The 15,465-nt window shown below is 38.3% G+C and overlaps 1 protein-coding gene across 3 annotated transcripts in view; it reads right to left on the bottom strand.

The window, feature by feature from the left end:
* The window catches only part of ABCC9 (ATP binding cassette subfamily C member 9), a 149,812-nt gene that overhangs the window by 39,781 nt on the left and 94,566 nt on the right, over positions 1 to 15,465 (bottom strand). For all 3 annotated transcript variants that reach the window (XM_081483338.1, XM_081483336.1, XM_081483337.1), the window contains exons 25-30: positions 14,004 to 14,100; positions 9,896 to 10,125; positions 8,820 to 8,968; positions 8,545 to 8,614; positions 6,044 to 6,201; positions 440 to 532 (exon numbers count right to left, since the gene is read on the bottom strand). In XM_081483338.1, the coding sequence (XP_081339464.1) occupies positions 440 to 532; positions 6,044 to 6,201; positions 8,545 to 8,614; positions 8,820 to 8,968; positions 9,896 to 10,125; positions 14,004 to 14,100 (797 nt within the window). The remainder of the gene's footprint in view (positions 1 to 439; positions 533 to 6,043; positions 6,202 to 8,544; positions 8,615 to 8,819; positions 8,969 to 9,895; positions 10,126 to 14,003; positions 14,101 to 15,465) is intronic.

The raw sequence follows: 15,465 nt of genomic DNA, 5'->3' as shown, positions 1-15,465 counted from the left end.
AACCTGATGCTAAATTCTTTCTTTATTCTTGTTAAAATTTCAAATAACTAAACTCTATGATCATTTGTTGTTGTTTAGTCACTAAATCATGTCCAACTCTTCTTGCAACTCCATAGACCGTAGTCCGCCAGGCTCTTCTGTCTACGGGACTTCCCAGGCAACAATACTGAAGCAGGTTGTCATTTCTTTCCCCAGGGGATCTTCCTAACCCAGGGATTGAAGCCGAATCTCCTGCACTGGCAGGCGGATTCTTTACCAGTGAGCCACGTGGGAAGCCCTCTGTGATCGCTTATTGTCATGTTTTTCTTACTACTAGTTTAGAACACGGGCACACACACAGTGGGCATCAGAAAATGGGAGCAATGATCAGTTATTTGTAGGCAGATATTTGTTGATGATGTAACTGCCTAATCAACAAAATGAAAATATGTTTACTTACCTAAATGCCCGAATGGTGGTGAGTCCTTCAGCAGTTTCTGAGAAGTGGCAAAGCAGAGGGAGCTGAGTACTGTCATCAAGTTCCTGGAGGTCCCTAGGACAGAGACAAATACAAACATAAACTTTGCACTCATTCAGACTCAAAGAACACAGTGTGTGTTTGTGTTAGTCACTCAGCTGTTTCCAACTCTGAGACACCAAGGACTGTAGCTTGCCAGCTCTGTCCATGGAATTCTCCAGGCAAGAATACTGGAGTGGGTTGTTATTCCCTTCTCCAGGGGATCTTTCCAACCCAGGGATCAAACTCGGGTATCCTGCACTGCAGGCAGATTCTTTACTGTCTGAACTGAGGGCTTCGTTCATTCTATTACTTGTCAGAGTAACTACTGGGTTGGCCAAAAGGTTCATTTGGATTTTCCCATCACATCTTTTGGAAAAATCTGAACAAACTTTTTGACCAACCCACGTATTTTCCTCCAACATTCAACAAAAAATCCAACAGCTTATGATCTAAAGAGGAAGAGAAAAATAAATATTACATAATAAACATGGGTCCAGGCTGAATGTTATGTGCTGTACAAAAATATCAGCTTTGCATCACAGTTAAAGTAAACTTTTATGGGAACACATAGGAAGGAGCAATTAATGTAGGAGATGGGAAATGTTTCCTTTGAGCAGGTGTTACTTAGGCCAAACCTTAAGCATGAGCAGTGTGCGTCAACCAAACGGACAAGAAGTGCATTCCAGCTAAGGGAACAAACCAGAGCAAGTACAGAGGACTAAAGAACTGGCGAATTCAATCTGGCTGGTGACCAGAGTCCTCTGGGGATGCTGTCATGGGAAAAGGCTGGACAAACAATGGGGGGAGGGGCTAGACTGTAGAAGATTGTGAATGGGCTGGGAAAAATCACTGAGGACCAGAAACAAAATGACCAGAGCTTGCTTAAAGCAACGTAATTTGGAGACAGTGTAAAGGATGGAAGAGAATGAGTAAGGACAGTCTATCAGAAATTTTTTAAAATTCTGAATTAGGTGTGACGCTGGTACAATTTTAGGGGGAGATTGTGAGATAGCTTACTAGAAGTAGCCTTCTAAACTGCTACAATCAACTCATTGTAGCAGAGTGAATAACAGAGAAGAGCCACCCAGACACAGAAAACAAACTTACGGCTACCAAAGGTGACTGGGAAGAGAAAAGTTGGAAATTTTGGATTAACATATATACATTACTATATAGATTGGTAAGCAACAAGGACCTACTGTATAGTACAGGGAACTATACTCAATGTGTCATAATAACCTATAGTGGAAAAGAATCTGAAAAGGTATATGTATATACATGTACATGCATGGGCTTCCCAGGTGGTGCTAGTGGTAAAGAATCCACCTGCCAATGCAGGAGACATAAGAGACGTGGGTTCTATCCCTGGGTCAGGAAGATCCCTTGGAGGAGGGCATGGTAACCCACTCCCACTCCAGAGTTCTTGCCTGGAGAATCCCATGGACAGAGGAGCCTGGTAGGCTCCAGTCCATAGGGTCACAAAGAGTTTGACACGACTTTGCTATACACTTGAAACTAACACAATATTGTAAATTATACTTCTTAATTAAAAATAAAATAAATTTAAAAAGAGAGTAGAGTTAAATATGGCTTGTTTGTTACTTAGCAGACTTGGAAGATGACAGTGCTATTTACCAGGATGGGAGACAGAGAATAAAAATATCGGAAGAGACAGATAATGAATTTGGCCTCAGCCACAATGAGATTGAGTTCCTCCCTAAATAGAACTGGCATTCACTGGTCCTCCAACTGTCAATATATATTTTTAGGTGAATAAAGTGCTCAGTGAATGGCTGGTGGACGAATGCCTGAATCAGACCCTTTCTATAAAGATGCGCACTCTAGACAACTTTGTAAAGCACACAAGCTAGCCTTTCTAGAAGACTAACAGTTCTATCACACGTTTCAAAACATGCTTTTACTTTTCTTTTCAGCCTTTTTTCTGTCTTTCTTAGGTTTTTGGGGTGGAGGGAATCAAGAGTAGCAGCGCTGATATTCACCTGTCAGTATCAATGGAACTGATTACATTGTTACATAATCTTCAACTGTTAAATAATCTTACATCTTTTAGGACTGCCTGAGTTCTCCCATGACCAAAGGCAAAGTCTTTTTGTGAGTTTCTAAAATGAATTTCTCACTTCAGAAACTCAATGAGGGGAGGGAAGGAGAGAGGTGAAGAGGAGGATGAATATGAAGGAAAGTAAAGAGTCTGCAATTGTTAAACAGAAAACTCAGTGGCTATTTGTAAATTTGACACAAGCAACAGGTGGTCACTATATTGAGGTCTGACATGAAGGGGAAAAGAAGAGGAAGGAGGAGCCTCTTTTTATAGGACTATGTTTTATGAAACCAGAAAGGTGAGGGTACAGCTTGACCTTATTCTCTTGTAAATGGGAAAGCTTACTTACAGAGCTAGCCACACATGGGTCTTTGATGTTAGATATTCGAAATTCAACGGCATTTCCTGTCTGATGCTAGGAAAGATTGACAGCAGGAGGAGAGTGGGGTGGCAGAGTATGAGATGGTTAGATGGCATCATTGACTCAATGGAGTTTGAGCAAACTCTGGGAGACAGTGAAGACAGGGAAGACTGGCGTGCTGCAGTCCATAGAGTTGCAAAGAGTTGGACAGGACTGAGCAACTGAATAACAAGTCCCCCACTTTAATTCCCTTTGGTGTTTACAAAATAGTGTGTTAAATTACTCAAGATTTTCAATATGAGTGTTTTCTTTAGAACCTCAGCATCTATAGGTGTCTTTTTATGGATAAGATTTAATATCATGTGGTCCTATTTGCAAATGACCAAAGAATTTCAAATAAAAATGGTTTATAATCCATTATCAAAGTTCATTCTTTAAATATGACCATCCCTTCCATATTTTAATAATCTACTATAATGAAAAGACTTAGCAATTCAAATCTGTAAAGAACTAGGATTATTTGCTTGGCCTCTCGTACTCAATTTCTATTGCCCAGTGATGAAAACAGGTCCACATGAGCATGAGTCTAAAGTAAAACGTGACTGTCGAATATCAGTGGTGAGAAGGCAAGAAGAGATTTGGAAACAGCCAGCAGAAAGAAGTGACTGGACTTTTCTGCCCCTCCAGCAAGCAACAGCAACAGTAATACCAGAAGAAATGAAAGAGCAAATGTAATGGCTAACCTCTTCCTTCTGGTCTGAAGTTTCTATGAGCAAAGAGAAGAGGCTAGAGATCAAAAAGCACTCTAGGTTTAACATATGTTCCTAACATTTGAAGGATCCTCATTCATAGCCCCAAGGGAGAAACAACTTTTTTTTTTTTTTCTCAGAAATGTTGCAAATGAACAACTATTTTGGAAGACAATTTTTCAGTTTTTCATAAAACTAAACAGTTTTACTATACTATCAAGTAATCATGCTCCTATGTATCTACCCAACTAATTTTAAAACCTATGTCCTCACAAAAATCTCCATACAAATATTTACAGTAGTTTTATTCGTAATGGTAATGGCTTCCCTGGTGGCTCAGTGGTAAAGAATCCACCTGCCAATGCAGGAGATTCTGGAGACATGGGTTTGATCCCTGGGTGGGGAAGATACCCTTAAGGTGGAAATGGCAACCCACTTCAGCATTCCTGCCTGGAAAATTCCATGGGCAGAAAAGCCTGGAGGGCTACCATCCAAGGGGTCGCAAAGAGTCAGACACAACTGAGCATGTATGCACATACACATTCATAATATTTATAACCCCAAACTAGAAGCAACTAAGATGTCCTTCAATAGGTAAATGGATAAACAAAATATGGCAATTCATAAAATAGAATATTATTCAATGATAAATTATTTTTATAATATTCTATTTTATGAACGTGCTTTGAAGCCATGAAAAGACACAGATGAACCTTAAGTGCTTATTTCTAAGAGAAAGTAGCTAATCTGACAAGACCACATACTATATGATTCCAATCATGTAACATTCTAGAAAAGACAAGACTACAGAGATTAATGGTAAATCAGCCTGCCTCTAAATTGAATGAATAATGAAATGTAGCAAAAAAAAAATTTTGCAGATATAGTCCAGAGATTCCCAATCTTAATCCTGCTTTTTCCTGTTAATGGATATATATATATATATACACACACACACACATATACGTATACATATATAATTTTTTCATTCTCCCTGCACTCAAGTGCTATTAAATCTTTTCATTTTACTGAATAATCTCTATGTCTGGCTCCTTATTCCATCACTTAATCCAAATATAAGGGTTACCTTTTTTATGTTCTATCTTCCCAAGAAACTGTAAATTTCTTGAGAACTGCTTCTTGCCATGTTGATCTCTTCCTCTGTCACATGGCTTGTGCAGTTATTTACAACACACTAAATGCCTAATAAGTGTTTGTTGAAATAAAGAGATTACTGCAATGATATAAAATTTACAGTACTATTAAGGCAGAACTTCAAAGTTAAACTGGAAATTTCAAAACAACTAGTACTATATTTCACTTAATTATTCAACATCTCAGCAAATGATAAATCTTATATTAGCAGAAGAATTTAAAATTCACAGCTATGTTTTATTTGGCTGGATATTCAAGGGCATGTTAAATAACCCAATCTGGAAATATCCAACCTCTTAAAGTTACAGTACTCTTACCAGACATTTAAGATTCTCTACTTTTATAGTTATCAATCTGATTTATCCCCTTAACCTTTTTTACTTCTACTAATCTTTTACAGAGTGCATTTTACTCATTTGAAAATATTTTTATTTCCCCATTTGCAGAACATAATATTAAATTACTTATCCTCTGGGACTATATTTGGTTTCATAAATTTTCTGTCAATGCCATATTCAGAGAAAGGACCATGGTATGAAAATTTGGGCATAGCCTGTGGACTTAAAACTCAACCAGATCAATAAACTTGTTCACATAAGTCTAGTACTACATAAAGGCTCAGACAACCAATTACAGAAGCAAAGTGAAAGTGACAGTTGCTCAGTCATGCTCGACTCTTTGTGACCCCATGGACTATACAGTCCATGGAACTCTCTAGGCCAGAATACTGGAGTGGGTAGCATATCCCTTCTCCAGGGGATCTTCCCGACCCAGGGATTGAACCGGGGTCTCCTGCAATGCAGGGAGATTATTTACCAACTGAACTATCAGGGAAGTTATAGAAGCAAAATATCTTGCTAAATGAAACATAATATCAGGATAGGTTTCATCAAGTTAAATTAAGTTTCTTTTCCAAATTCCATACCTTATCTGGAGAAAAGTGAAAGTGTTAGTCACTCAGCCATGCCCGACTCTTTGCAAACCCATGGACTGTAGCCTGCCAGGCTCCTCTGTCCATGGGAGTCTCCAGGCAAGAATACTGGAGTGGGTAGCCATGCCCTTCTCCAGGGGGTCTTCCTGACCTAGGGATCGAACCCAGGTCTCCTACATTGCAGGCAGATTCTTTACCATCTGAGCCACCAAAACATTATAGCAAATCTGAATCACAGTCAATCAAATATACAGGCCTTTGAAGATGAACAGAGCAGTGTTTTACTTACTTAGAGGCCACTCGGAAGTATTTCTGGATAAAATAAAAGGCGACCCCAAGAGGCACAAGTGCAACCAGGAACACAGGGGTAGCATAAGAAATCATGCCAATCGCAGACACACAGAGCAGTGTTGACCGAGTTAGAGATTCCAAAGTTGGAGGGATATGCTGTTAAGAAGGCAGTTTGAAAGGAAATGTTTTAGCTCAAATAAAACATTGGTAATAAGGCAATAACATTAATTTTATATTAAGTTACATAATTAGTTCCAAAATTAATATATAAACATTTTCATTGTAAGCAATTCATCACTCCTTCAATTTCACTCACTTTCCATTATTTAGTATATTTTATCCATCTTTCTACCTATCTGCTTAACCAGTGGTCAATTATTTACCTATCTACCTATTTATTAATATCTTATGGGATTCTTAAACAAATAGCATAAACTATTTTATATATAACGGAGAAGGCAATGGCACCCCACTCCAGTACTCTTACCTGGAAAATCCCATGGATGGAGAAGCCTGGTAGGCTACAGTCCATGGGGTTGCTAAGAGTCGGACACGACTAAGCGACTTCACTTTCACTTTTCCCTTTCATGCACTGGAGAAGGAAATGGCAACCCACTCCAGTGTTCTTGCCTGGAGAATCCCAGGGACGGCAGAGCCTGATGGGCTGCCGTCTATGGGGTCGCACAGAGTCGGACACGACTTAAGCGACTTAGCAGCAGCATTTTATATAAATAGCATAAACATAAACTTTAAACCTCATTTGTCCATTTGCTTGCTTGCTTTGTTTTACTGAATAAGATGGATTGTAAATCTTCCCATGCCACTATATGCAAATCTATTTGTTTTTAAAGGCTGCATAGTATTAAAAAACTCTTTAGCTGTCCCTCTAATAATTTTAATTGCTTCCTCATATTCTTTGCATGCTTTTCAACTGGATTGTTTATCTTCCTTATTGATTTTTAGATGCTCCTTACATATCATGGATGTTTATCCTCTTTCTTTACACGAGTTGCCAGTTTTTCTCCCAAAGAATATAGTTTAAATATGATGCTTTTACCTCAATAGAAATTTAAGAGCCATTTCTGTCAGCCTTTTTTCTTATTGTTTCTCAGTTTTGTGTCTTATAACGACACACTTCCCATGTTTTCTAAAACTACTCTTCTACATTTTATTTTATAGTTTTATGTTATTAGATGGCCTCCTTTATTACATGTGAATTTGCTGTGTATTTCATAAACAGTTAATTATCCCAACACCCTTTACTGAAAAAACATTATTACTGATTCAAGATAAACTGGTGTTTTTGAGTTCTCAATTTTGTTCTTTTGATGAACTTGTTTTCTGTAATCATCAGAGTGTTTTAATTTCATAGTATTTCTTAGGTATCTGATAAGGAAAGTGTACACACACACACACACTCAGGATTTTTATGATTTCCAGGATAGTTGAATCACTTTTCTTCATACTAGGCTTATTTCTATTTTCATAGTTTTTGTTGTTATTATAAGTTAAATGTATTTTTCACATAATTTTTTAATTGGTGGAGAGAAAGTTACTGGCTTTTGTATCACATGTCTAATATAAATACTCTGTTGAACTTCCTAGTTGATTCTTTCATACCAACTGTTTGAACTCTCTAGGTAGCAATAGTGTCATCTTTCAGATAAGGAGTGTTCTGTCTCTTCTTTTCCAATATGTACTCCTTAGGAAGTGTTTTAGGTGCAGCATAATCTGACACCAATATTGTGAAAACATCAAAATTTTTCAACATACATTTTAGTCAGCTGCATGCATCATTCTTTACCTTAATTGATGGTAATTTAGGTGTTCTTAAGGCCACTTTGGAAAATCAGAAAAGGAAAGCACTGAATTTGCTAAGTCTTCGCTCAGTCACCCTAAAGAGTCTGTTCATAGAGAGATTCAATTTCAGACTCTGAGGTCTTTAATTTCAGGACAAACTTCGGAGGCCTAAGGACCTAAGACTAAACCGGGCATCCTTGAAATATTCCCTAAAATATCACGTCATCTAATATCACATCAACCTAACAAAAGTAAAGGACATCTAAGACAACTTGGTATTCCATTCTTTACTTCTGGGAGACACTCTGCATTAATTCTAAACTTTAAGACTGTTACTATGAATGGAGATACAACACTGATTAAAATCACTTCTTTTTACAATAAAAAAGTTTAATGTTCATTCTTTTCTATTTCTTTTTATTTCATACTGATTCTCTAAGTATACTCTTCCATGTGGATAAATTGTTTTGAATTGATCTATTTCCTTTAAGATTTCATTCTAGAAATCTATGCATATTTCATAGATTGCATAGTCTAGAAATTTATGTATATATGTAATATTGATATGAATGCAAATAGGCTTTTATTTAGGTTTTAGAAATCCTCTACTGTTAACAGGAATCATGATTTATCTTAAAACGTTGTTTAGCTTACACTGAGAAATTTATTTTTGAACTTGGAAGTAATTCAGGCACTCACCTGATCAATGATATTTGTATCAGCTGAAAAGCGATTGAGAATCAGTCCCAGTGGTGTGGTATCAAAGAATCTAGGCAATAAACAGAGTGGATGTATGATAATTCTAAGTGATCTGGAGCCTGAACACTGCTAATAGACATCCTGGTGTCATAAAAATGAGAAGATCCCTATTCATCTGCTGAAAGACTGAATAAATTCTTTAAAATTTCACACTTCACTTTAATGTAAAAATGCATATTTTTATGATCTTGTAAAATAAATAACTACTTTTTTACCTTATTGGTCCAAGAATTATCTTATTAAGGAGATTGTGGTGAAGATTTTTAGCAGCTGTGAGACCCATCCATTCCACAGTGAGAGATGTAACAAGGCAGAGGAAAATACCTGCTCCACAAAGTATGCTAAATCCAGCCACATAGTAAGTCTAAAAAGCAACCAATACAAAAAAGCACAGATGACATTATCAACTGAGTTTTTCCTGCTAGGACACCAAATGTCAAAGTCTGGCAATATTGTCATTTCTATTATCTTACATTAATTTACACAGTGGAAGGAGGGCAGTTCTTAAGAGACTCAGGGCAGTATTCCCACCATAATCCCATGGCTGAGTCCCCACTTGCTCCCTTCACTCTCTTTCAGGATTTGCCAAAGGATAGATGAAGCATTAGAGTTAGTTTTCTGGTTTGAAATATTCTTGACTTTTCATATCACAAAGTTCATTCTTTCTATCCCTAAACTCAGAATGACCAGCTAATTCATTGGTATAGCAGTTAAAATCAGATACCATCAGAGCAAGAACAAAAGTCCTATGTGTATATTACACACACACACACACTCACACACGTCATGTATATAACTCCCTTAAATCCAAACCCAAGCATTATCATTAAATATTTCTTATGATATTTCAGGTCTTGCCCTAATTAACCTATTGAATCATTACGAAAGTACTGTGACAGTCACAGAGAACAGACCTGTGGTTGCCAAGAGGAGCCAGGTAGGGTAGGGATGGATTGGGAGTTTGGGATTAGCAGTTGTAAAGTATTATACATAGAATGGATAAAGAACAAGGTCTATTCTATAGCACAGGAATCTATATTCAATATCCTATAATAAGCCACAATGGAAAAGAATATGAAAAAGAATGTATAATTCGTATACCTGAATCACTTTGCTGTACAGCAGAAATTAACACAATATTGTAAATCAACTATACTCCAATAAAATAAACTAAAAACAAACAAAAAAAAACCTCACAAAATTCCTGTGACATCTGGGCTATTTGTATCTAACTAGATAAGAGTATAATCTCAACATTTCCTAGATAATGTACAAACAAAACCCACTGTACCTGATCAGCTTTTCCAGTACTGTTTATACTATACTCTGAGGTCCACGTGGCCAGCCAGTAGTCTATCGCTACAATGACGGAATGTTTCAGAAGCTTAGAGAAAATCATCAGGAAGAGCAAGAAGAATCCACCAGAAGTGAGGTACCGCCAACAGGTCTTCCATGGCATTTTAGTCCTCAGCCTCATTACTGTGGACATGTTATCATCTTCATCTTCCTCCTCTTCTTCCTCTGCATAAGAAGCACTTGTTTAATCTTCTGACAGGCAACAGGTAGATATAGAATTTGTATTATTCCCACCTACCAACAAAACCTTCATCAAATTTATAGAAATGCAAGTCTTAGAAATGTAAATGTTTTTAGCAGAGAAAAGCATCATTTAAAAAAAAACAGGTGATGGACCTCCCTGGTGGTCCAGTGGTTAAGGATCCGCCTTTCAATGAAGGGGATGCAGGTTCAATCCCTGGTCAGGGAGCTAAAATCACACATGCCATGGGGCAACTAAGCCCATGCACCACCACCACTCAGCCCACATGCCCCAGAGCACATGCGCTATGCCTATAGAGAAGCCCGTGTGTGCTGTATCTAAACACCCCACATGCTTCAGTGAAGATCCCATGTGACACGACTAAGATGACATAGTCAAATAAATAAATAAACATTTAATAAAAATAGGTGAGTGCCCATTAACAGATGAATGGATAAAGAGGCCATGGTATATATATATACAATGAAATAATACTCAGCCATAAAAAAGACCAAAATCTTGCCATATGCGACAACAGGGATGGATCTTGATAAGGGCATTATGTTAAGTGAAACAAGTCAGACAAAGAAACACAAAATACTATCCCATTTCACTCATATGTGTAATTTAAAAAACAACCAAAAAAAAAAAAAAAGAAACAAAATAAGTTGATAATCCAAACCACATAAAACCACACATGGATATACAGAGAACAGAGTGGTGGTTACCAAAAGGAAAGAGGTGGAGGGGAAGATGAAATGGATTAAGGGGAGCTACTGTATAGTGGCAGACCGGAAACACATTTTTGGTGATGAACAAAATGTGTTATACTTCTGTGGGTTCTACAGAAGTAGAAATACAATGTTGTACACATGAAACTTACATAACATTATAAACCAATGTCGCCTCAATACAAAAGAAATGTAAAAATATGTGAAAATGAATAAATGAATGAGTAAATGAAAAAATAAACACAGTATATGTTTGGATGAGAAAACTTGTTAATTTATTACAATAAACTAACTAGAATTACAGATTAGAAGTTTACTATGTTATTGGAGGAACTGTGTGCCAATAAAACCATATGCCAGACTTGCAAACATTTATAATTTTTTGACTTTATATTTCTGAATCTGTAAAACTGCAGCAGGAGGAAATAGGTTTTGAAATTTGTGCATAGCTCAAGAGGGCATAATCCATAATCTCTGTGGCTCGTTTTCAATGTGGTCATGGAGGTGCATGAGCAAAATGGAACCTTCCTGAAGGCAAAGCCAGTGGACAGAGGACAATGGGTAGGAAGCTACTCTCAGCGTTTAAACCACTTGGAAACTTCTAGACAGCTATTTTAAGAACATATTCCATTACAAGGAGGGGGAACTATGGTATTTCTTGAGCAGCAAAATTTGACCATTTATATGGTTTAGTGAGGGGCGTCCCTGGTGGCTCAGTGGTAAAGAATCTGCATGTAATGCAGGGCACATGGGTTCAATCCCTGGGTAGGAAGATCCCCTGGAGAAGGAAATGGCAACCCACTCCAGTATTCTTGCCTGGAGAATCCCATGAACAGAGGAGTCTGGTGGGCTACAGTCCATGGGGTTGCAAAGAGTTGGGCACAACTTAGCAACTAAACAACAACAAATGGTTTAGTGACTGGTGTATTTCCCATCCTTTCTTTTCCCAAAGGCAGTTTTCACTATAGTCATCTTGTATGCACTCCACTACTAGAATGAGCAGGCTGTGAGTAGGAAAGATAGATAATTTGGTTTACAAATTATCAGACAACAGAGATCTAAGTATGGATATGATGGGAAGACTGATCTATCATCAGGGATCTTTATATTTGAGCTAGATACAAAAGAGGAACAGATCTCAGCATCAGAACTGAGAAATGCTGCGCTTAGATGCTCAGTCATGTCTGACTTTTTGGGATCCCACAGACGGTAGCCTGCCAGGCTCCTCTGTCCATGGGGATTCTCCAGGCAAGAATACTGGAGTGGGTTGCCATGCCCTTCTCCAGGAGATCTTCCCAACGCAGGGATCAAACCCAGGTCTCGTGCATTGCTGGCAGATTCTTTACCATCTGAGCCATCAGGGAAGACCAGAACTGAAAAGGGGAAATGAAAAAGATCCACAGCTGCACATCCTTTTGTGATTTCAGAGCATGAAGGACAAAGAGAAGATTGTAAACACTTCCAGAGAGAAAAGGCATGTCATCAACAAAGAGTCATGAGATCACTATTATCAGACAGGAGGTATCAATCAACACTGGAAGGCAGTAGAGCCTTCAAATGTCTGGGGGAAAACAGTTTTTACCTAGAATTCTGCACCAAATAAAGACATTTTCAGATATTCAAGGACAAAAAAAAATGAACAGGTGTCAGATAATCTACCCTTTGGTGAGGGTGGGTCTGTGAGTGAAACAGAGTCAGAAATTTGCATGATCCAAGAGGTAGACACTTGCAGATTGCTACCCGCCTCCTCAATATCCATTTTCTGTTTCCATATTAATTGAAATTTTACCTTGCCTATGGCTACCCAGCTAAAGCCAGCATTTCTTCACTTCCTCAGAGCCTAGTCTGTCCACATGATGATCTAGCCAATGGTTAGTAGTAGAAACAATATGGTCAACTACTTTTCTTTCCCTCCCTGGTGGATTCAACAGACATAGGATAGCACCAGCAACCTAGCAGGTAATATGTACTGTACTGGGATCTTTCTTATAAGTTTCCTCTTTTACTCTGAAACAAAAGTATCATTATCTTATTTTACATCTGAACAACTGAATTAACACAGCAAGCCCAGGACAGAGTCAGCCCCTCAAATGCTGCGTTTACCGCTGACATACTGGAGAGAGTAACTGCAGTTCTAAAGGCTATCTGTTTACAGTACCAAACAGTCTCTTTTTTGGCTGCCCCATGGGGCTTACAGGATCTTAGTTCCCTGACCAGAGATTGAACCTGAGGTCACAGCAGTGAAAACACTAACTACTGGACCACCAGGGAAGTCCCAAAATATTCTTTTAAAACATTTTAAAATCTAGGAAATGGGAGTGAAAAAATCATTCATTCATTCCTTTACTCAATGAGTATTTACTGAAACACTGAATAATTATCATATGAAATGTAAAGATAGCCCAATTTGGTGTCCTTCTGCTCGAAATGATAATCTTCTCTTAATTGGCCCGTGGAAATGTGGTCCTAGGCAAAATCCATGTAGGAAGACTGAAGTGCAGTACACTTACTCTATGGACTTTTATGGTTTATCTTACAAACGTCCTGGCAACAAATGTCAAAGCAATGTAACTATTTCATTTTATTCCTCAAGTTTCCAGTAAACCTTTTTTCACCCACTATATTTTATTAGATTCAGAAAATTGAAACACAACAAACAGCTTCCTAATTCTCTTACTCTTCATTGCTATATTACCATGAGAACCCCGTAAAAACTTACAGACTCAAGTATAAATCTTTCAAAGCGATATTTTCGCTGTATTCCCCATGTATTGTTTATTTCCCAAGGACTGACATTTTATTATACTAGATCTTTCCAGTTTATCTGAACAAGGGTCTAGACCCATTGTCCTGTCAGCTCTCACACACACAACACAAAAACACTCAGACACACTGTGGGGAACCCCTCAAGATGCCTCGTTTGACAACATACACCTATTTACATACATCTATATACACCTATTGATTTCACTCCTATTCTGTCCATTTTCAGTTTCATGTATTTGATTTTGCCTTCACCTCTCTGCAAAGTGGCTAGTCATTCTGCAATGACATAAACACACATCAAATGCCAAAGAAGACTTCCATATCCTATTACCCATTTGAATGTTTTTTTCTTTTTAAAGATCTACCTTCGTCTTCATCCTCCAGTTGGGCTTTGGCCTCTCTTGAATACATGGCTCTTCGGAGTGTTTTCCTCTCTAAAGTTGTTTGGTCAGCTTCCATATCCTACAGGAAAATTGGTGCTGTCATGCAAGGAGCTCACAGCCACAGGCAAGTTCCACTCATAGTCAATGACCCACATGTACCAAATACCAACCGTTAGTTACCCGTCTGGGTCTGGAGCTCTCTGCTCAAGATAGATGGACAACTGCAGACATATGGACAACTCCTATCATAGGAGAAGATGTGAAGTAACACTTGAGGCTTGTGGGAAACGTATCAGAGCTCAGAGGCATAGGGAAGTAAGAAGCCAGGAAAAGTAGTAACAATGTGATGGAGTTGACCCCAGGGGCAGGTGGACACCTCTTCTAGCTTTAAAGCCTGGTCCCACCATTGCTCCTTGTTTTGTTTTTATATCATCTTCACATACTCTTATAATTTTTCTGTGGACAAAACATGGTCCACCGGAGAAGGGAATGGCAAATCATTTCAGTATTCTTTCCTTGAGAACCCCATGAATAGTATGAAAAGGCAAAAAGATAGGACACTGAAAGATGAAGTCCCCAGGTCGGTAGGTGCCCAATATGCTACTGGAGATCAGTGGAAAAATAACTCCAGAAAGAATGAAGAGATGGAGCCAAAGCAACAACAATACCCAGTTGTGGATGTGATTGGTGATGGAAGTAAAGTCTGATACTGTAAAGAGCAATAGTGCATAGGAATCTGGAATGTTAGATCCATGAATCAAGGCAAATTTGAAGTGGTCAAACAGTTGGAAGTGGCAAGAATGAACGTCAACATTTTAGGAATCAGCCAACTAAAATGGACTAGAATGGGTGAATTTAACTCAGATGACCATTATATCTACTACTGTGGGCAAGAATCCCTTAGAAGAAATAGAGTAGCCATCACAGTCAACAAAAGAGTCCAAAATGCAGTACTTGGATGCAATCTCAAAAACGACAGAATGATCTCTTTTCATTTCCAAGGCAAACCATTCAATATCACGGTAATCCAAGTCTATGCCCCAACCAGTAATGCTGAAGAAGCTGAAGTTGAACGGTTCTATGAAGACCTACGAGACCTTCTAGAACTAACACCCAAAAAAGATGTACTTTTCATTATAGGGGACTGGAATGCAAAAGTAGAAGGTCAAGAAACACCTGGAGTAACAGGCAAATTTAGCCTTGGAGTACAGAATGAAGCAGGGCAAAGGCTAATAGAGTTTTGCCAAGAGAACACACTGGTAATAGCAAACACCCTCTTCCAACACACAAGAGAAGACTCCACCCATGGTTATCACTAGATGGTCAACACTGAAATCAGATTGATTATACTCTTTGCAGCCAAAGATGGAGAAGCTCTATACGGTCAGCAAAAGCAAGACCAGGAGCTGATTGTGGCTCAGATCATGAACTCCTTATTGCCAAA

This window comes from Giraffa tippelskirchi, chromosome 4, assembly GCF_054371585.1.
Source record: "Giraffa tippelskirchi isolate mGirTip1 chromosome 4, T2T-mGirTip1v1.2.pri, whole genome shotgun sequence".
In the NCBI taxonomy this organism is placed as follows: Eukaryota; Metazoa; Chordata; class Mammalia; order Artiodactyla; family Giraffidae; genus Giraffa; species Giraffa tippelskirchi.
The sequence above is the reverse complement of the archived record's forward strand: the minus strand, read 5'-3'. Positions and strand labels throughout refer to the sequence as shown.